A 23,080-nucleotide genomic window follows, 5' to 3' on the forward strand; every position below is an offset into this window, starting at 1 on the left:
CGTGGAGACCAGGGAAGAATTAGCTGTGGGATCCCAGAGTGGGTAATCTTCATAAAAAGGGGATGGGGAGGGAAGGAAGGGGAATAAAAGATCAGGCTGAGTTCAAATTGAAAGCCAGGTGGAATAGCTCTGTCTTACAGGCCCTGCGGACGGAAGTTAAATCCTGCAGGGCCCTGGACTCATGGGACAGAGCATTCCACCAGGTCGGAGCCATCACTGAGAAGGCCCTGGCCCTGGTGGAGGATAATCTGACTTCCTTAGGGACCTCTAAACTATGATTATTCATGGACCTTAGGGTCCTCTGTGGGGCAGACCAGGAGAGGCGGTCCTGTAAATATTTATTTAAAATGCATCTCTGGGTTATTTGTGGGGCATAGGAATTCGTTCATTCCCCCCCTCAAAAAAAAATATAGTCCAGCCCCCTGCAAGGTCTGAGGGACAGTGGAAAAGCCCCCTGCTGAAAAAGTTTGCTGACCCCTGTTATAACCTCACCAGGCCATTGGTCCATGCAGCTCAGTATAATTTTCCTACATCTGCCTTTTCCAACGTGGTGCCCACGGGTGCCAGGGCACCTGCAATGTCCTAGCAATTGTTGGGAAACCTTGCTATTTCCCTCGCAAAGCTCCGATGACCAGAGGGCTTTAACAATTGATCTCTCTTCCCAGGGAATTCTGGGAACTGGGGGGGGGGGTCTCCTGACAACTCTCTGCAGGTGATGCTTGTATGTTTTCTGAAGAGAGAGGGGGATTGTTTTAAACCCAGTATATAATTTATTCTATCCAGTTTGGAAACACTTAAAAAAAACACACACACAACATGAACTGGCATGGCATGACTTCCATCTGAGAGCGAACGAGAAACAGCCCTTGGAGCAGCGATGAAGAAGAGTTTGGATTTGATATCCCGCTTTGATATCACTACCCAAAGGAGTCTCAAAGCTGCTAATATTCTCCTTTCCCTTCCTCCCCCACAACAAACACTCTGTGAGGTGAGTGGGGCTGAGAGACTTCAGAGAAGTGTGACTGGCCCAAGGTCACCCAGCAGCTGCATGTGGAGGAGCGGAGACGCGAACCCGGTTCCCCAGATTATGAGTCCACCGCTCCTAACCACTACATCCACACTGGTGATGGACTGGCGTTAACAAAACTGGCATGCTGCTTTGCTGAAAGACCCCGGACGTCCTAATATTGCAGATGCAAGAGGTGGACCCATGGCCTGTCCAACTCTATCCTGAGTGAAATCCACCAGGCCCCATTGTTTCAGGCCTGGTGACACCCTGCTCCCTGCGTTTCCTATGGCTGCCAAAGAGCTCTTGCCATCAGAAAGTTCTTCCTAATGTTTAGTTGGAATCTCCTTTTTTTGTAATTTGAATTCATTGGCTCGGGTCCTACCTTCCAGAAGCAGGAGAAAACAAGCTTGCTTCCTCTTCTGTGAAAAAGCCCTTGAGATATTTGAAGGTGGCTATTGTATATCCTCTCAGCCGCCTCTTTTCTAGGCTGGTCATACCCAGATCCTTCAACTGTTCCTCATCCGGCTCGGTTTCCAGACCCTTGATCATCTTGGTTGGCCTCCTCTGTATACGTTCAAGCTTGTTAATATCCTCCTTAAATTGTGGTGCCCAGAATTGGACACAGTATTCCAGTTGTGCTCTGACCAAGGCAGCACAGAGCTGTACTATTACTTCCCTTGATCTGGACACTAGACTTCTGTTGATGCAGCCTAGAATAGCATTAGCTCTTTTTGCTGCTGCATCACACTGTGATATTAATCTTGTGGTCGACTAAGACCCCTAAATTATTTTCACATGTACTACTAGCGAGCCAGGTCCATTAACTTTTATGAGTCTTCTCTGTGTACGGCTAACTCTGGATACAACCCTTACCATTTTTCTTGATTTTATTTTATTGGTGAGTTGGCAGCATTTTTCTAAAAAAATTCTGCACTTCAGGTTTTTTACACAGGACCCAGTTCTGGTGGTATTGGACATGCAAAATTTAATATGTGCAAAGAAATTGTCATTCATTACTCTTTATTTGCAGAACATTTTGCCAATACACTAAAAAACTCTTAAAGCAACCATGCATAATAAAGGCAGACACCTACAACATCCAGTTATTTAAAAAAAACCTCAGAAACAAACCTCCACACATAGACAACTCCCTACACAGTGTAACAAAATAGGGGGAGGACTTAATTTGGAGGAGAAGCCGTTTGTTTTGCTCTCTATCCTGAATTTACACACAATGGTCAAAGAGAACCCAAGGCATTGCACACTTGTAAATTCAGTTTCTTTTGAAGAGTTGGCGACTTTTCAAAATGGATTCCCACATCTCGGGGATCGTGGTGAGCTTTCCCTATTTCCCCTCACCTGCCTTTATTTATCTTCACTTGCATATTAACATGGCGATAAGTCATATTGCAAGGTACTCCAGATTGCGGTATTTCACAGCAAAAGCTTGCAAACACAGTAAACGAACGAGATTAAAATGAGAGGATTTCGACATAAGACAGGTAACAATAATGTGGACTAAGCATGGATAACAATAAGCAAAATCTAGGTTAAAATGTTTTAAAATGTACAGAATGTCTATGATACAATACAACTTGGAATCCTTGACGCGGATGCTTCGTGACAATGTTAAGGCCGCTGGAGCCCAGGGGAGGGATGCAATGGCAATCGAAGAAAATTCTGACATTTATCAGTAAATCCAAAGCACAGGATGATTCGGTTAAAAAAAGAAGAATAAGATGATGATTCGGTAAATGACCAAGTATTTTTCTTGTTTCTGTTTTTTGCAAGTGAGGAGTGACATTTAGCATTTACTTGGTTGTATGTTTCCAAAACAAGTATAATGATAAAATTCTTTCTAATACAGTACCTTACTGTAAGTTTCCAAGACCAACTACAGTCAGCTAGAATTAATTCTACAAGAGTATCATTTCCCATGGACTGGTTGCAGATCCCTGACAGTCAGGGACAGATCTCAAAAATACGGAGTGCCTGGAAAGAATCATACCCTCTTTCTCCATCATTAACTGGTAAATGTCAGCATTTAAGAAGGGCAAGGTTTGACATGTCCAGGATGATTTAAGAAATGAAATGATTTTCATACGATATCCCCCTGTACCTTAACCATCCCCGTAGATGAGCTACTGCTATGAAACTCTGAGAAACGCCATGCACTATAGCAATTTTCTTTGAATTACAGGATGCTTTTATTGGCAATTTATAAAATTTAACCTCTCAATATTTAAAAAGCTTAGCATAACACATTCGTGGAAGGTAATATACCCCACAGAGACGGTCCAGCGTGCTCACCCGACCCTCCGTACTGTTCACAAAACATCCCGTGCACCCACTAAGCCCAGTTCCCCACTAATATTGTTGCTCTCTAGTCTACATTACAAATGACAGCACAACTGTTTTGCATTTTAATGCAGAAGCGAAGTCCCGCTGCAGTCCGAGAAGCCATTTCAGCATTGCAGGCTTAAAAGTACTCAAAAGTGTTAGCATACCAGTTGGGAGTGAAAGGTTGCTGCATTCATCATCCCATACCTTTGATTTAGTCTCAAAATAGCCCATAATATTTGCTTTTAAAACCATACCAACCAACCACAATTGCTTACTGATCAAGAGCCAAGCACCAACTTTGAACCTAATTATTTTAGGGTCAACTAAATGGAAACAAGTTTTGTCATTTTTGGAAGGCTTATGCAAAAAAAGCAAACTCCTTCCTTATTAACATTTATTTGGGACTTGTGTGGAGCAAAAAAATGTTTTGCTTCTTTGCTCCCCAAATTATGGATTTGGGGGGGTTGGTCCTCTGACCAAGCCAAGGATCTAAGCCAGCCTTTGTATGTAAGCTCATAAAAGTCATTTGCCCACAAGTCCTCTTCACTACCAGCCACTGAGCAGGCTGGGAAACAAACAACAACAACAACCACAACCACAACAACAACCCTGCTTTCTATTAAGCATACTGGTTGATGTGGGGAAGGAGGATCTGTCCATCTTCTACCATTTGCCTCCTTATGAAGAGGAATTTCCTTCCTTTAAGGCTAGAATGGAGTCCAGCAAGGCTGGTACAGGAGAACTGGCCTGAGCCCACTCACTCGCCTGCATGGCATTCCTGCTCGCCTGTGGCGACCAAGCGAGCTGTTAAAACACAAGGCTGATCTCGGTGCAGTCTTAAAACGTGTTTACTTGGAAGTAAGGCCTTCTGATTTCAAGGGGGTTTTACTCCCTTGCGATTTTGCATAGGATTGCAGCCTATATAAAAACATTTGTATGCTTTTTTCAAGAGACCAAGGAAAATAGAAGCGCTGCAGCATGCTGAACTCTCGTGGCAGAGGTTGCTAATACAAAAAACTAAAGCCCACACATGCCAGTACATTTGGGAATGAGGTAAGCTCCCTCCGATATTCATGATGCAGCTATATCGCTTCTTCTTAGACTCCCATCAGCTCCAGCAAGCATGGCCAGCGCTCAGGGATTATGGGAGTTGTAGCACCAGTAGCACCATTTGCAGGGGGTGTCTGCATCCCAAACTGAATTCATAGGAACCTGTTCTCAGTAATTTATTTTATTTTTGCCAGATTTCAGCAGAACCTGTTAACCTATGTCTCAGTCTCACAAATCAGCTGATAACTGTTAAGCAGAGTGCTCTTTCGCATGCTTCCCATTGCAGGCTTGGAGATTCCCAGTTCAGGTGATGTACTATCTAGTTTTGTGATTCTATAACTGACTTTCTTCAGCCGTCAAACAAACCCAAATACGCTGAACTGCCCTGCTGCCAAACATTGTGCGACTCCCCCAACGCGGTGCAAAATCCAACCCACATGTTTCCGGAAATATCATTTTGGAAAATAATCCCTTTTTAACTATGTTAGAAGTGTGGAAAACGACAAACCTTTCTGATGATACCCCTCCCTTCCACTTTTAGATCTCTGCTAGAGCAAATCTATACGATCGGGTTTACAAAATGTGAGAGTCTAAAATTTTTAACCGAACTGATACCAAGAGGCAACAAACCCCTTTTAAAGCACCCTCTTTAAAATTTGGTGTGGGTCAGAACAAGCAGGATGGGTGTCCAAATTCCCTTCCCTCCCCCCAAGTTAAATAATGACCATCTTTCGAAATATGGGGGAGGACAAAAGGGGGGTGGTTTTTTTACAGACCACCCTGATTGTCATTCATTCTGCCACAGCCAGTTGCTGAATCTCATTCAGTCGTTTTGCTTCCATCTAGTCTGAGAGAGTACACAATCACAATCGGTTTTGGAAGCTGAAGAGAACAACAACTGGGTCGGAACCAAAACAGCATTATTTTTAACACTCTGCCTCTTTTCCCTTTTTTCGAAGGCATACACCCAAAAATGCAATCTTTGAGAATCCCTGTTCAGTAAGGATAGATCTCTCCTCTAAGTCAAGCAGGAAGTGGGCATAGCTGTGAAATGCAAGGAAGCTTCCCAGCAGAGCTGGATCTCCCTTTCTGAAGATCCTGTGCCTAGAGATCCAAACGGAGCTTCTGCCAGTCTGATCTTGGATCGACACATCTCTGCTTTCAAACATGCTTCTTTTCAAGAATGTCTAAAGCATTGGCTTTCTTGCTTGACCGGACAATCTTACTCGATGGCCGTAGGCCTGGATGAAGCTCCTTCCCTGCTCTGAGCATCCTTCACAGCGTCAAGGTCCTGTCCTCGGTTAACTCTTTCATGACTAGGATGGCTTGATCTCCGACGGAAGTCTCCTCGATTGTCCACAGGTTGGGCACCCCTCCTTCTCCGGCCTCCGCCGAGGGTGCGTAAGACGTAATGGGCCAGTGAAAAGTTTCCGCAGGGTGAGCGTATCCGTAATAGTTCTCTTGCGTGAAGCCGATGCTCTCTGGAGTGAAGCTCTGAGTGATGTCCAGAAAGATATTGGCTCCGACCGCAGCCTTGGCCTTGCGCGACCGGCCTTTGTGGCGCTGGGCGTCGTGCGTGTTCTGGTGGCGGATGAGGTGAGAGCTCTGGTTGAAGCTCTTCCCGCACTCGGTGCACCGATAGGGCTTCTCGCCCGTGTGGATCTTCTGGTGGCGGAGCAGCGTGGCCAGGTCGTTGAAGCTCTTCCCGCATTCCGTGCACTTGTAGGGCTTCTCCCCAGTGTGGATTCTCTGATGTCGGAGGAGGGTCCTGCGGTCGCTGAAGCTCTTCCCGCATTCCGTGCACTCGAAGGGCCTCTCGCCCGTGTGCACCCGCCAGTGGGCCTCCAGGTTCGACTTGTCGCAGAAGCTCTTGCTGCAGCTGGAGCACTTGTAGGGCTTTTCCCCCGTGTGGCTGCGCCAGTGAGTCTTGAGGCTGTACTTGTTGTAAAAACTCTTGCTACAGCTCGAGCAGTGGAACGTCTTCTCCCGGGTCTCCACGTGAGTCTTTTGATGCGTAATGAGATTTGTGGTCCGGTTAAAGCTCTTCCCGCACTCGGGGCATTTGTACGGCTTCTCGCCCGTGTGGATTCTCTGATGTCGAAGAAAGCTGGTTTTGTCGCAAAAGCCTTTGCTGCAGACTGTGCACTTGTAGGGCTTCTCCCCCGTGTGGATTCTCTGGTGCACCTTAAGGCTCGCCTTGCGCGTGAAGCTCTTCCCGCAAACCTTGCACTGGTTTTTTCTTTTGCCTTTGTAAACTTTCGCCGGAGCTGGCAACCCGTTGAAGTCGCTGCCCTGGCAATTGGGTTTATCCCGCCAGTCTTCTTCTGTTTGGTCGTCCCCGTTTTGCTCTAGTCCTCCTTGATCCCCAACATTATCTTCATCCTCTGTATCGTCTGACAACACTCCGTATGGTTCCCATTCACTCTCGCTCTCCCAGCCATCACCTAGTAGAGAGGGAGAGAGAGAGATCAATACAAAAGTGAAGGAAATATAAAAGATTCAAACTCTGTGAAATCGCACCAAGTCTATTTCTGCGAAGAATAAAGAGCTGAAAAATGGTTCTTTTGCCTGTAGATCCCTTTGGCATCTTTAAGGGAAGAGACCGCAACCTTTTTGACACCTGGGAAGGTTATTTATTTATGCCACCACTGCGGCTCGTGTTCTGTTAGCCCCAAAATAGAAAACAAGCAAAGTCCCAACTAAAGAAGAATGCCAACTGAAACTGATGGAACATGCGCAGCTTGTGGACCTAACATATAGAAGAAGAGAAGAAGAACATACATTTAAAGATGATTGGAAAATGTTTATTGAATATATGGAGGAAAATTGTGTATATCTGAAAATGTGGGCAGCATTAAGATAAATTCAACAGTGTAAACAAGTTTTGATGGATGCAGTAATGGAACACTGAATGGTTTAGTTTATATAAAATATGCAGGGATTTATGTTGTGCAATATGAACCATGGAAAGAGAGGAACGGAAGTCACTGATGTTTTAAGGTTGTTTAAGTGAATATTCTAAAATGTAAAACAGAAATTTAAGAAAAATTATAATAAAAAAGGGAAAAGACCACAGATTGGTGATAGACGACCCACTATGCATGCAGAAAATCCCAAGCTCAAATCCCGACATCTCTGTGCAGGGCTGGGAGAGACTCCCTGCTTACAGAATCATAGAACTGTAGAGTTGGGACCCCAAGGGTCATCCAGTCCAACCCCCTGCAAATCTCAGCTTAAACATCCATGACAGATGGCCATCCAGGTTTGAAACCCGGGAGAGCTGCTGCCAGTCAGGGAAGACAATACTGAGCTGGGTGGGCCAAGGATCTGGCTTGGTATAAGACAGCTTCCTGTGTTCCTCAACTGACTACAGTGGTACCTCAGGTTACATACGCTTCAGGTTCAGGTTACAGACTCCGCTAACCCACAAATAGTACCTCGGGTTAAGAACTTTGCTTCAGGATCAGAACAGAAATCGCACGGCGGCAGCGGGAGGCCCCATTAGCTAAAGTGGTGCTTCAGGTTAAGAACAGTTTCAGGTTAAGAACGGACCTCCAGAACGAATTAAGTACTTAACCTGAGGGACCACTGTATTGTTATTAAATTTATATCCTTTCCTTTCCTCCAAGGTGTTCCAAGTGCTATACCTGGCTCCCCCCCAACTCTACTTTATCCCACAACAACTCTGTGAGGTAAATTAGGCCAAGAGAAAGTGACTGGCCCAAAGTCACCCCAGTGAGCTTCCTGGCCGAGTGTGGATTTGGACTCTGGAGTCACAGGTCCCAGCCTGCCATTCTAACCACCAAAACGCATCTGGGGTCAGATGGGGGCAGCTCCATGTCTTTGCTACCCAAACCCAACAGTGGGTGCCTCATGCCTTGGTGCTAAATGCCCCTCCCAAGCCCCCCCCCCAGTTACCTCACAGGCGACACCCCTGACCAACCCTACTTTGCCACCCTCCTTGAACCCTGATGTTACCACCTGCTTGCCTGGATGAAGGCCGGAGGCGGTGGGTGAGAGTTTTTGTAGAAACCATCATGGCCTCCCCCAAAGAATCTTGGGAAGTGTAGTTTATTAATAAACTGTAGTTTATTAAGAACTCTCAGAACCGCCACTCCCAGCGTGGCTTAATAGTCAATCCCACACTGGAAGAATGGCAGATGAAGGTGATGGACTATATGGAACTGGCAGAGATGACTGGCAGAATCCGAGACCAGGGAGAAGAGTCGGTGGAAGAAGATTGGAAGAAATTTAAAGACTATTCACAGAAATATTGCAAAATTAATGAATGTTAGAATGATGTTGGAATGAAGTTAAGTGGTTTTAGAAGCAACGTTATTAAGGGTTAATAAAAATGGATTGTTAATAGATGGGAATTTGAAGTAAAAATATACTAAGAAAAAGGATCAAGATAAGAACAAAGAGGGAAAGGATTTGCTGAATTAATTAACTGATTTGGGATGCAAAAAAGGGAGGTGTGAGGAGGTCCGGGAAACAAGTGAACGAAAGATAAGATATGAAAATACTGATTTATTTATTTATTGTATTTTTGTAATTTTGTTTGAAATTTTAATAAATATTACTATTAAAAAAAAATATAGTCAATCCCTCTTCCTATCAAACTCAGGGATTGTATCTCTGTGAAGAGAAGGGCTGTGCTTCTTAATAACTCTCAGCACCCTTAACGAACATGGCTTCTGAGAGGGAAAGAAGAAACAATCCCAGCCAGAGAAGAATGGCAAACCAAGTTGATGGACTACGCTGAAATGGCAAAATTAACTGGAAAGCTTTAGGAACCAAGAGGACAAGAACTTTAGAAAAAGAATGGGGGGGAATTATAATTTATTCAGGAGACCATTGTAAGAAGATGAAAACATTAGCAGGATTTTAACCTCACTTGTAAGGTAACAAAGACTATGGGCAATTTGGACGGATAAAAAAAGTGGATAACGGATTGATAAAGGTAAAGGTAAAGGTACCCCTGCCCGTACGGGCCAGTCTTGACAGACTCTGGGGTTGTGCGCCCATCTCACTCAAGAGGCCGGGGGCCAGCGCTGTCCGAAGACACTTCCGGGTCACGTGGCCAGCGTGACAAGCTGCATCTGGCGAGCCAGCGCAGCACACGGAACGCCGTTTACCTTCCTGCTGGTAAGCGGTCCCTATTTATCTACTTGCACCCGGGGGTGCTTTTGAACTGCTAGGTTGGCAGGCGCTGGGACCGAGCAGCGGGAGTGTACCCCGCCGCGGGGATTCGAATTGGCAAGTCCTAGGCGCTGAGGCTTTTACCCACAGCGCCACCCGCGTACCCATAATTTATTTAGGAAACCATTATAAGAAGATGAAAACATTAGCAGGATTTTAACCTCACTTGTAAGGTAACAAAGACTATGGCCAATTGGACAGATAAAAAAATGTGGATAACGGATTGATATGCAGTTGTAAATATTGACATTAGGACCCATGGAGGGGATGGGGAGGGAAATCTTGAGATTTGGGGCAATCTCTTTATATGGACTTTTAACTGATTTTGTTATAAGTTTCTATTTTTTGAAAGCAAATAAAAATTATTTCAGAAAGAGAAAAGAAACATGGCTTGTTTAAAATGGGATAAGACTGCTTCGGTTGTCTGGTACAGATGTGGCCACAGTCAAACAGCATCTGGTGGGAAGGCAGAGGGGCCCCATCCTGGCTCGTAGCGGACACTCACTCTCTGCAGCTTCAGCCACCAAAGAAATGCCCTCTTGGGATCCTCCAGGCTGTGCCTCGAGTGGCTCTTCTGACAAAAGGTCTTCCTCTTGAGAGTCCTCTATGCTGAGGGAGGTCCCAGTCGCGCTATCTGTAGCGAGGGGGAGGGGAGAAAAGATCACTTTCTGTCTGAATTGGACAGAAAACCAGGATATGAATCTTCAAATAAGTAAATCTACCAGCTGATTCCTTCTGCCATGTCTCTCTCGGCTGATTTCCCTCGGGCGCCTCGGCTTCTCTTCCATTTCCAACGTTTTCCTTCGGCTCTTCCATCTCGCTCCCTTTCGGAGCCACTTCAGCCGGTCCCCCGCTGGGTTCGCTCCCCCAGAGATCGGCCACTGAAATAGGAGACCAAGAAGATCGTAAGGAGAAAATGGCACCTTAAACCACGAGATTTCCCCCCCAAAACCCTGGGGAGATGCCTCACGAATCAGACGGTGGCCTGGCTCACACAACAGGCCAGGCCAAAACTCGGCTTGGAGAAGCTCCTGAAAAGGACCTCACAGCTGCTTTTTGCTTTGCTCCTCCTAGATGCGTTTTGCTGTCCAGAGCTCAGCCATGGTTTGGGCTCAGCGTGGCCTCCAAACTGGGCCTCGTGGTAAGGCTCTCCTCCTACCTAAGGACATAACCTTGTTCCTCAGGAACCATGAACTATGACCAAGGGAAGGAGCTTAATCACGAGCCCTGGGTTTGGAAGACATGCTAAGTCACAATCCTTGGCAGCAAAAACCAGGGAGGGTCAGAGTTTCCTTCTCCTAGATGGGCTACCTTCCCAGGTTGACAAGCCCCGCCTGCCCCCCTAAAAGGTCCCAAATGCTGCAATTAAGAATCTACCTGTTGGTTGTTCTCCTTCTTCAGAGCTCTGGTCAAATATCTCTTCCTTTTCTTCCAACCAGGAGATGAGATCAGGTTTAGGAACCGGAGGTCCTTCTGGAGAAGAATGAAAAAAGCCCATCACACACACCAAAACTATTATTTCTGGCTTTCTTGAGGAACTTCAAACCAGCCACTCTGAAACTGTCCTGGCCACAGCCGCTCCAGCACAATATTTGGGAAGGAAAGATCTTCTAACTGAGGGATTGAGGGTGAATCTGCTGCAGGCTTTCAGATTTTCTTGGACTCCAGTTCCCATCCACACTGCAGCCAGCATGGGCAGCAATCAGGGAAGATGGGAGATGAGGGTCTTGCAGGTTCTGCAGGCCAGGAAGTTCCTCACCTTGAGGGTTAGAGAGATCGGTCAATGGCTGTTAGCAATTATCTGCTACTTATTTTAGAAAGTGGTCTGTTCATCTGTCCTCTGTAGGCTTGGACGCCTCTCAAGATATTGGGGATTGAAGCTGGGATGTCCTGCCTGCCTCTACCAGTGAGCTGTGGCCCTTCCTTATGTCTCAACATAAAGGTAAAGGGACCCCTGACCATTAGGTCCAAGTCGTGGCCGACTCTGGGGTTGCGGTGCTCATCTCGCTTTATTGGCCGAGGGAGCCGGCGTACAGCTTCCGGGTCATGTGGCCAGCATGACTAAGCCGCTTCTGGCATACCAGAGCAACGCATGGAAACGCCGTTTACCTTCCCACCAGAGCAGTACCTATTTATCTACTTGCACTTTGTGCTTTCGAACTGCTAGGTTGGCAGGAGCAGGGACCGAGCAACAGGAGCTCACCCCGTCACGGGGATTTGAACCGCCAACCTTCTGATCAGCAAACCCTAGGCTCTGTGATTTAACCCACAGCGCCATCTGCGTCCCTATGTCTCAATATAGAATGGTTCAAAATAGAATCAGAGTTGGAAGGGACCCTGAGGATCATCTAATTCAACCCCCTTACAATGCAGGAATATGCAGCTGTCCCATACGGGGATCGAAGAAGAAGAAGAAGAGCTTGGATTTGATATCCCGCTTTATCACTCCCCTTCAGGAGTCTCAAAGTGGCTAACATTCTCCTTTCCCTTCCTCCCCACAACAAACCCTCTGTGAGGTGAGTGGGGCTGAGAGACTTCAAGAAGTGTGACTAGCCCAAGGTCACCCAGCAGCTGCATTGGAGGAGCAGAGACGCGAACCCGGTTCCCCAGATTACGAGTCTATCGCTCTTAACCACTACACCACACTGGCTCTCAGCTCTAACCAACTGAGCTATCCAGCTGACATATTTGAGATGACTTCACCCAGAGACCTGATAGAATTATAAGAAGATGCTTTGTCCTAGGCCAGACCACTGGTCCACCTATTTCAACACCGCCTACACTGACTGGCAGCAGCCTTTAAGGGCTTCAGGCAGGGAACATTCGCAGCCCAGGACTGAACCTGGGACCTTCTACATGCAAGGCCCGATTTTCTGCCACAAGGGCTGCAGGTCTTTCCTCAGTGTCCCTCCACCAAAGAGCGAAGGGATCCTTACCCAGAGAGGCGACGTTCCCATAGTTCTCCACCATGACGTCCCTGTAGAGGGCTCTCTGGTCTGGGTCCAGCAGGCCCCACTCCCCCTCCGTGAAATGCACAGCCACTTCCTCAAAGGTCACAGGCCCCTGGAAGGAAGTGGGGATGGTGGGAAGTCATTCTCACAAAGAGTCCCACACAAGGTGGAAAACTTTCCACTTCCCTGTATCCCAGGATTGGGGAACCCAGTGCAATTTTTTCTATTAAAAAATGTTGAGGGGTAGTCTCATTTTGACTCAAGAAAATCACCATTTTATAGTTCGAATCGGGGGGAAATAAAGACAGTAAATGGACAAAAAGTACAAAGAACATGCATTACTCATATTGAAATATTGCCACTCAACGAGGCCAAACTTTCATCAGTAAAACACCACACATCCACATTCCACACTGCTTCACACATTAAACGCCCGCTTCTGTCTGAGACTCAGGAAACACCGGGAAAGGAAATGAAGCCGCTATCAGGCATAGCAGCGGAACTGACAATTCACTGTGCTAGAGAAGAAACTAAAAAATTATTTTTTTTTAGTATTTTCTCCTGTTAGATTCAGAGAAAGTTTAGGGTATGCGTACCCCTGTGTACCCCCAGAAAAAATCACTGGGGGAACCTAAGACTCAAGGGCCAAATGTGGACCTCCAGGGTGTGTGTGTGTGCAACAAAAGGAAGTCCCTTTGAGGGTCTTTGCCTCACCTGATCGGAATCCATAGTATCTGTTTCTATCCCAGCACAAAATGAAGATGAGCCATGACTTATTTCAGCAAACAGCTCTCCACCTGCAAAGCAGACAACACGATGACAAGACAGTTACCCTCTCAACACATTTAAAACAGGGCACTCGACTCCTTCATAATTGGTGTGCTAGATAAGAAATAACTCTAAAATGTGTTGAGAGATGTAAAGAAGAAAGAAAGAAAGAAAGAAACAAAGAAAGAAAGAAAGAAAACACAAAACATACTTTGATAAGCTGCAAACCTGTTCTGAGTGCACGAAAATTGTTAGAATTATTTATTCAATTTGTAGGATAATAGACTATACAGAACTGGCAAAATTAAGAGAATCTAATGCTGTTTTAAGGAAGAACGGATGCCTTTTCAGACTATTATAAAGAAATATTATAGTATGATGAACTTGTGAGCAGGATTTGAGCTATGAGCTACAGAAGCAATTAGATTATTATACTGTAGTTATGATTTAATAGACGATAAAGTGCAAAAGGGGAGGGCAAGAACATGGAAAATGGGGTGAGAAGTTGATAAAAGTAAGAGAAAGGATGAAATTTTGTTTTGACTGTGTGTGTTAAAAACACTGTAACTTAATAAAATGTAATCAAATAATAATAATTTGCGCACCACCCTTCATCCGAAGATCATGGGACGGTTCACAACATAAAAACGTATTCTTACGCACACTACGAACATACTCCATTTATTCTAATTCAATCACTAAACTATATCTTTTACCTGGAATGAGGTGTGGGACTCAAAGCGAGCAATGAATTGCTCATTTTACCAGAACAAAATGGTTGGGATGATCCCAATGACAAAACTACGCTTCTCTTCTGGATTAACACAAGGTCTTTCTCCACTGTGCTAATGCTCAATGTTTCGTTAAGGATTTTCCATTAAAAGAACAAAGGAAGGCATCGCTTTCCAGTCCATCGTGCTTGAACTGGAAGGCTTCCAGAAGTAAGGATAACTAAAAAGTTTGGGTTGCAAGGACAATTGTTAGCACTCACCCATCAAGTCAGAACTGGAAAAACATTATGGTCCGCAGTACAAATGTTAACCGCAGTTTTTTGATTCACTGCCACAGGTTTAAGGTTTTTTTAAATAGTGACTAGACTCTTGAATTACAGGGTAAGGTAAAGATAAATGTAACAAAACCCTTATATTGTTGCTGCTGAATCGTATATTGAATTCCATAAAAGAGCAACATAAGGAGCTATAAATGATGTTACTTTGGTATGATGGCTAAATTAACATCTTATTTAAGAGCAGGAGCCTCAAGCGATAGAAATAATACATTTTGGGAAAGTTGATCCAACCTTCCAAAATATATAGGTGATCCAGGGACATTCAAGCACCAGAAATTCTTACCAGGAAAATCTGTGTCGCCATCATTTTCCTGCGCCATCACTGTGAACAGGGGCCTCTGCAAAATGTCTGGTGGAGCTCCTGCCTGGGACGAGTCAGCAGCCACGTCCATGAATGCCACCTGTACACAGAACAAAGAGAGGGGACCCCCCCCTCTAAGTCAGGAAAATAAAAGGGGCCAGCTCTTCACACATAAGCCTGACCGGTCCACTCCAGTCTTCCAACGGGGGCCCTGCTCCTGAAACAACTGCCAGATATTGGGCATGCAGGGCCTTCTCTGTGGCACCACCCAAAGTAACGCAAAGGATTGCGAGATCAGGAAACTGGCAACAAACTTTCTCAAAGCCTTAGGTTTTCTGCTTTCAAACATTGCTGCCCTGGGCTGGCTCTTTCCTGCTGGCTTCCCAGTAATCAATTCGCTTCCTTCCCACCACTTTCATTCATTGTTCACCCTAAACCAGTGGTTTGTAATATTGTTGAATTCAGAACAAAATTGATCTAAAAATAAAAGTTTTTTTAAAGAAAAAAACCCAGGCTTACCTCATTTGCTACCATTAGCAGTAATAAAAAGGTAAAGGTAAAGGTACCCCTGCCCGTACGGGCCAGTCTTGCCAGACTCTAGGGTTGTGCGCTCATCTCACTCTATAGGCCGGGAGCCAGCACTGTCCGCAGACACTTCCAGGTCACGTGGCCAGCGTGACAAGCTGCATCTGGCGAGCCAGCGCAGCACACGGAACACCGTTTACCTTCCCGCTAGTAAGCGGTCCCTATTTATCTACTTGCACCCGAGGGTGCTTTCGAACTGCTAGGTTGGCAGGCGCTGGGACCGAGCGACGGGAGCGCACCCCGCCGCGGGGATTCGAACCGCCGACCTTTTGATCGGCAAGTCCTAGGTGCTGAGGCTTTAACCCACAGCGCCACCTGCGTCCCAAGCATTACCATTAGCAGTAATAAGCACTTTCAAAAAATCATTTTAAAATATTTGACCGCTGTTTTACACTGTTTTGCTTAACAGTGGAGACTCCTGCCACAGTGAAACATTTGAGAATCGCCCAATTAGATGACCAGTATACCTGTTAAAGGTAAAGATGAAGGGACCCCTGACCATTAGGTTCAGTCGTGGCTGACTCTGGGGTTGTGGCACTCATCTTGCTTTATTGGCCGAGGGAGCCGGCGTACAGCTTCCGGGTCATGTGGCCAGCATGACTAAGCCGCTTCTGGCGAATCAGAGCAGCGCATGGGAATGTCATTTACCTTCCCGCCGGAGCGGTACCTATTTATCTACTTGTTACCAGTGCTTTTTTTCTGGGAGGACGTAGGGGTACACATACCCCCTAAACATTTTGTGAATCTAACGGGAGAAGAAACTAATTTTTTTTTAAAAAAATTAAGTTTCTTCTCTAGCACGGTGAATCGCCAGTTCCATTGCTACCCCAGATGGTGGCCTTTTGTCCGTTGACTGTATTTATTTTCCCCGATTTGAACTACCGTATTTTTCGCACCATAGGGCGCACCGGACCATAGGGCGCCCCCAGTTTTTAGGGGGGGAGATCAAGAAAAAAAACCTTTCCCCCCCCAGTCCCAAAGAGCAGCGTACAGGCTGCGCACAACCTCTCCCTGCCGGAGGGGTTGCGCGCAGCTATGGCACAAGCCAAGGCAGCGAGCAGGATGGATCCCGCTCGCTGTTTTGGCTTCCCCTTTAGCCCCGTGCAGCCTCTCCTTGCCAGGAGACGCTGCGCAGGGCTTTCCTGGCTTTCCTGGGAGGTGGGGGGATTCCCTCAGTCAGTCCCTTCTCCCTCCTGTGGAAAAGCCCGCAAGAGCGCACGGAGCTTGTGTGCGGCTCTTGGGGGCTTTTCCTGCCTGCCTCCCCCCTGCATTCACTCCATAGGATGCACACACATTTTCCCTTGCTTTTTAGTAGGGAAAAAGTGCTTCCTATGGTGCGAAAAATATGGTATAAAATGGTGGTTTTCTTGAGTCAAAATGAGAGTACCCCTAAACATTTTTTTAAAGAAAGAATGCACTACTTGTCACCCACCTGCGGCACCAGATAATCACTTGGAAAAATACCAGGATGCAACTCGCTCACCTGATCATCTTCTTCTTGCTTCTTAATGAGGAAATCTTTGGCCAGGCCAGCGGTTGGGATACAAGCCTCTCCGTCACTCAACCTCGCCACGAAGCTCTGCATTTCCTCAGCTAGGGGTTGTTCCTTCGTGGGCCAAGTCGAATTCACCATCCTGTGCAGAGGCGCGTCTAAGGGGATTGCATCCTCCTCGCTCAGGACAACCGCTGCTCCGTTTCTTTCCCAGCATCCTCTACTGCTCCCAGCCTGGGCGGCAGACGGGTCCACGGCCACCGCTTTGGGGCCGACCACGTCTTGCGAGTCTTCTGTCTTCACTTGGTTCTCCAGCGCGGCCTCCAACTGCAGACCAACAGCCAACGGGTCTCCTTGTTCTGCTCTCATTCTGTCGTTTCTTGGGGAAAAGGCCGAATTTGGAGGGGAGCAGGAGGAGGTCGGATGCTAGTCGTGGGCCCGCAAAAGTCCGCAGGCTGCTGTTCTGCCACACTGCCAAATGAGGCAGTCACAACACATCAGAAAGACAAAACTGAAGGGTTCCATAAAGCCATTGAGTCTCATCGCTACAGGAAAGGGAGAGAAAAGCCAAGGATGAGAATAACAGAGAAAAACAAAAAGGGTGTTTAAGCATCTTCCCATCAGTCATTCATTTGGTAGTGGCGCCCTCCCTGTGGAATGCCCTCCCACCAGATGTCAAAGAGAACAACAACTACCAGACTTTTAGAAGACATCTGAAGGCAGCCCTGTTTAGGGAAGCTTTTAATGTTTGATGTATTACAGTATTTTAATATTATTATTTTTGGAAGCTGCCCAGAGTGGCTGGGGAAGCCCAGCCAGATGGGCGGGGTATAAATAATAAATAATAAATTATTATTATTATTATTATTATTATTATTATTATTATTATTATTATTATTCCCACCCTTTCCCATGCGTTTCACTGTCACTTTCCTAACTGCAAAATGTGGGTGTTTTTGAAAAAGCAGGTTTGCTGGAACAGAGCATTTTGAAGGAATAATAATAATAATTTTACTATTTATACCCCGCCCATCCAGCTAGGCAGCCCCAGCCACTCTAAAACCTAAATTTCCAGCATGCAGTAGAATCCCTGCAGCAAAATACTGTTCAGTGCATTTTCCTGTCACTTTCCTAACTGCAAAAAGTCGATTTCTTTCTTTAAGTGCATTTTATTGCAACAGAGAGAACACCTTAACTGCACATAACCTAATTTTCTACAATGTGCTTGAATCCCTCCGGCAAAACACTGGCAGGGAGGAGACCTATTCACTTGGGATAATTATTTTTTAAAGGTGAGGTAAGGACTTCTGTTTTGCCTAAAGCTATAGCCACATGCATGCCTACTTCTGAGGAAACACACACAGGACTAGGCTGCAACTCATTGGCAATACTGGCTTCTAGTCAGCTGCTGAGCTAAATTCAATGTGCTGCTTTTGGCATATAAAACCCTATACCTAGAAGATCGTCTCACTCCTTACATACCTAACTTTGCATTGCACTCTGCAGGAGGGGGAATCCTGCAAATACCGTCCTATCAGGAGGTCCATCCTGCACAATATTGTGATATTGGACCTTTAGTATACCTGAAGGAGCGTCTCCACCCCCACTGTTCAGCCCGGACATCGAAGTCCACCACCAGGGGCCTTCTGGCAGTTCCCTCCCTGCAAGAGGTGAGGTTACAGGGAACCAGGCAGACGGCCTTCTCGGCAGTGGCTCCCACCCTATGGAACTCCCTCCCATCATATGTCAAGGAAATAAGCAACTATCTGACTTAGAAGACATCTGAAGGCAGCCCTGTTTAGGGAAGTTTTTAATGTCTGATGTTTTATTGTGTTTTTAATATTCTGTTGGGAGCCTCACAGAGTGGCTGGGGAAAACCAGCCAGATGGGCGGGGTATAAATAATAAAATTTTAATAATTATAATTATACTGTGGATTTCCCTCCTCTCAAATATTAGACAGGCATCGTCTCGTTTCCTACTGAAGACCGTCTTCTTCCAACAAGCCGATTAAGCAGAGATTCTCCCCAACCTGCTTCAGTATGAGAATTGTTTTAAGTATGTTTTTTAAAATAAAATTTATTAATGTTATATTAATGAAAACAAATAACATATTAATCCTAGGGAAAAATGATTAAGTTTTGCTTTTTATGTTGTGGTCAACTTACTATGCCTCCCTGGTTCTGAAAACTGGTGCTAGGCAGGCTCCTGCACATTGTTGTATTATTAAAATTGAACAAATAAATAATTCATTTTAAAAAGGCAGGCTACCGCAGGTCGCAAATAAATTTACTGGACAGTTAGCAGAGAAGAGTTTGGCAATTTGTTCTTGTTGCTATTATCAGGACCCGTTCAAAATCACTGCAGTGTGGAATGCAAGCGGGTCCATGCCCTTTCTCAGAATATTCCATTCCGTTCCTCCCTCCCAGTTTTCCCTTCCTTCTCACAACCACCAAGATGCCTAAGTAACCCTTGAATGAATTGGGGCGTTCCCTTAATTTCATCCCCCTAAGTACAGTGGTACCTCAGGTTAAGTACTTAATTCGTTCCGGAGGTCCATTCTTAACCTGAAACTGTTCTTAACCTGAGGTACCACTTTAGCTAATGGGGCCTCCTGCTGCCGCCACACCGCTAGAGCACGGTTTCTGTTCTCATCCTGAAGCAAAGTTCTTAACACAAGGTACTATTTCTGGGTTAGCAGAGTCTGTAACCTGAAGCGTCTGTAACCCGAGGTACCACTGTATATTTTTCTCATCATGCAAACTTTGGGGTCCCCGCCCCACCGCGACCTGCTGCTCCCAACCTCTTGGGAGTTGTTTTGCCCATGTAAGGATTTGAGAGTCCCACCGGTACAGATAATTATTAAACATTTATATTCCACTGGCAAAGCACCTGGGGGGGGGGGGCTGCTTCCATGAGGCTCAAAACGAGTGTGCAAAACTAGTCCTTCCTTTTGCTCGTCTACCAACATCCGGTTTCATTAGCATCCTAAAATTCTAGAATTAGAAGGGAGGGAGGGAAAACTTTTTGTGACCCACGTCTTGTGACACACCCTGCATAATCTTACATGCCCCCTCTTACTTTCCCTTTTCTCTATAAACAATGCCCCCCCCCCCAAAACGCTGCAACCTTTTCATCATATGCTCCAACCCCCTTGATCATTTTGGACAACTTTTTCTGAACCTTTCCACAGCTCTGCAATCTCCCATTTATTTGGTTTTCAGGTGCGGCGGCCAGATGGATAGGGAAAGTGACCTCAGATGGATGGGGAAAGTGACCTCAGATGGATGGGGAAAGTGACCTCTGATGGATGGGGAAAGTGACCTCAACGGCCGCCCTCCTTGCCTTGGGGGTCAAACCGGGGTGTGTTTTCCTTGCCCCTCCCCTTTCCACACTCTCACAATTGAAAACTGCCTTCCCCCCTTTTTTCTATTTTTTTTTGGGGGGGGCTCCCCAAAATCCCACCCCACCCTCCAAATTAAAAGGCCAAGCTTGCTTCCACCTGCCCCAACTGGGGAGGAGGATGAAGAAGGGGGGGAGGAGAAAGGGAGCAAATGTGGCAAATTATTGGACACCCCCCTGAGTTTCATGACAACTCTCGTGCTGCAAATCTCCCCGGCCCCGCTCTCTTTAATCTACCCATGCACACTTTTGCAAGAAACTCACCAGATCCCCTCCAGCCATGGACATCACAGCCTGGATCTTACCCACAGTGGCTGGGGGAGGGTTTTTTTGGGAGAGAGAGAGAGAGAGAGAGAGAGAGAGAGAGAGAGAGAGAGAGAGATGAAAAGCAGGAAGTGACTTAAAGCAGTTTACAACCCTCCTTCCTCAAAGGTATCCTAGGAATAGAGACTCGTTCAGCTTAACCCTTAGAGAAGCATTTCAGATGTATTGCAAAGGCAAAACACACACAGACAAGCAAACACATCACAACACTTTGAGGGCTAGTCTGATGCACACGCACACACACACAAACACAAACACACACATCTGGGTACTCTAAAGGACAGCTCTGTTTTCCTGCAAACACACCATACGGAAAAGACAGTGCATGCACACTGTCCCTTTAAAGCAGATACCAAATTGCTGTTTTCCTCTCAAAGAATTCTGGGAGCTGTAGTTTGCTGGGAATTGTGGCTCCGCCCCGGTTAAAACTACAGGGCCCAGAATTCTTTCAGAGGGAAGGATGTGTTTCGAAGGTGCTTTAAAAGCCAAAGAGCCATAAAGAGCTTTCAAAGCCCGACCTGACCGTGACCAGAAGGAGGAGTACCAGGAAGAATGGATGGAATTTAATGGCTATTTAGTTAAATACGTTAAGTTAAATTAATTGGAAAAAGCTTGCAATAGCCAGATAGGCTTAGGATTTAAATATGTAAAATGATGGATTAATATGCTTAACGCTGAATGAATAAGAAAGAAACATGTTAAGTGATTAAGTTAATTATAGAAGAATTTGGAAAACCGTTAAAATGATATACATTGAAATTCAACTAGGGGGATATGAGGAAGTCACTTAACAATGTTAATAAGAATAGTTTTATTAAGGTTATGATTTATGTTAGTTTATTGGTTTGTTGGTTTATAATTTTGTGAAAATCAATAAAAAAAATTGGGGGGGGGGAATCGTGGGGACCTGTTGTTTGTACACGACCCCCCCCCCGAGCTTCACATTCAAAATAAACATTTCCTTGCATTACACCAAATATTTTACTGATAAGAAATACACTGGGAAACAAAACAACTCCTAGCTGTGCTTGATTCAGAACATAAAACACAGCTACCTTATAATATCACCAGAGGATATCCAGGCAGTATAAAACAAAGCAGCTACAGTGGTGCCCCGCAAGACGAATGCCTCGCAAGATGGAAAACCCGCTAGACGAAAGGGTTTTCCATTTTGGAGGCACTTTGCAAGACGATTTTCCCTATGGGCTTGCTTCGCAAGACAAAAATGTCTTGCGAGTCTTGCCATTTCCCCCCCACTTCCCCCCCTTTTTCTAAGCCGCTAAGCCACTAATAGCCTTTCAGCAGCTTAGCCGCTAAGCCTTTAATAGCCGCTAAACCGCTAATAGCGCTAATCCGCTTAGCCGCTAATGGGGTTGCTTCGCAAGACGAAAAAACCGCTAGACGAAGAGAATCGCGAAACGGATTCTTTTCGTCTTGCGAGGCACCACTGTACGTAAAAGCACTGCTCCTTCCCAATGTAGATCCGCCCCCCCCATTAATACATTTATGCATACATATTACGGATATACAAACTGATGTAAACAAAATCTGCCCTTTTCCCCTTATGGGGTATCCAAGAGTCCTTACATAGGTTCCCTATTGGTAAGAGAAAATAACAGAGGCCAACCAAACAAACAAACAAACATTCATTTCAGACAATCTTTAAAAATATTCATACATACCCACACTCAGTCCCACCACCGCCCCTCACCCTCACCCCCACCCTGTGCGTAACAGAATGTGTAACAGAAAAAGAAGTAGAAAGTTGGTTTAATAGTGTGTGAAAGAAAGTAATAGAAATGGAAAGAAAATGCAATTGAGTAGATTGGAAGTACAATGTAGAATATTGATAGGCCTTGCATCTTGCTGCCACCCGTGCCATCCTCTCCTGCCTTTGAAAACCACTGGAACACTATATGAAGCTATGCACCTCAGGTATCAAAGGACAGAATACCGTATTTTTCGCTCTATAAGACGCACCAGGCCACAAGACGCACCTAGTTTTTGGAGGAGGAAAACAAGAAAAAAAATATTCTGAATCTCAGAAGCCAGAACAGCAAGAGGGATCGCTGCGCAGTGAAAGCAGCAATCCCTCTTGCTGTTCTGGCTTCTGGGATAGCTGTGCAGCCTGCATTCGCTCCATAAGACGCACACACATTTCCCCTTACTTTTTAGGAGGGAAAAAGTGAGTCTTATAGAGCAAAAAATACGAGAGTTTATTATTCTCTCCCCCCTCCAATCCTTTTTTATTGATTTTCCATTTTAAACAAACAAAATACAAACAAAGACAATAAATTTCAAGTGTCGTCCACACACTTCCTTATCCATCACTCTGCCAAGCCATGACTTCCCTCCCTTCCTCCATCAGGTTTTCGTTTTCAGTCTACTTCCCGCAGTTTCTTCTTATTTTGTCAAGCCCATGTCGTAAGATTTATTTCAGTCCTGCTAGTGTCTTCAGATTTCTACAGTTATTATTTATATAGTCCATGAATTTACTCCAATCTCTTTGGAATTTTGGTTTTGGATCCTGCAGGTTAGTTTTGCTAGTTCTGCATAATCCACCATTCTCGCCTGCCACTCCTCCA

General features: G+C 45.6%; 1 protein-coding gene across 1 annotated transcript; it reads right to left on the reverse strand.

The window, feature by feature from the left end:
• Window positions 1–2,012: 2,012 nt before the first annotated feature.
• On the reverse strand, window positions 2,013–20,485 carry LOC114592167 (uncharacterized). The gene is made up of 9 exons (XM_077921484.1): window positions 20,436–20,485; window positions 16,762–17,315; window positions 14,676–14,793; window positions 13,270–13,352; window positions 12,541–12,667; window positions 10,982–11,077; window positions 10,327–10,485; window positions 10,110–10,238; window positions 2,013–6,846 (listed from the first exon to the last, which is right to left on the reverse strand). The coding sequence occupies exons 2-9, from the start codon at window positions 17,137–17,139 to the stop codon at window positions 5,678–5,680; spliced, it is 2,259 nt and encodes a 752-aa protein (XP_077777610.1). The 5' UTR covers window positions 17,140–17,315; window positions 20,436–20,485; the 3' UTR covers window positions 2,013–5,677.
• Window positions 20,486–23,080: the final 2,595 nt, after the last annotated feature.

Source organism: Podarcis muralis, chromosome 2 (assembly GCF_964188315.1).
Source record: "Podarcis muralis chromosome 2, rPodMur119.hap1.1, whole genome shotgun sequence".
Lineage (NCBI taxonomy): Eukaryota > Metazoa > Chordata > Lepidosauria > Squamata > Lacertidae > Podarcis > Podarcis muralis.

Excerpts from the sequence above, each read along its gene's own strand:
- LOC114592167 (XM_077921484.1), bottom strand. The coding sequence starts at position 17,139 with ATGAGAGCAGAACAAGGAGACCCGTTGGCTGTTGGTCTGCAGTTGGAG. Across the intron at positions 14,794-16,761 it reads AGCAAGAAGAAGATGATCAG|GTGGCATTCATGGACGTGGC; the intron begins GTGAGCGAGTTG and ends TTCTGTGTACAG. Across the intron at positions 13,353-14,675 it reads TGGCGACACAGATTTTCCTG|GTGGAGAGCTGTTTGCTGAA; the intron begins GTAAGAATTTCT and ends TCTGCTTTGCAG.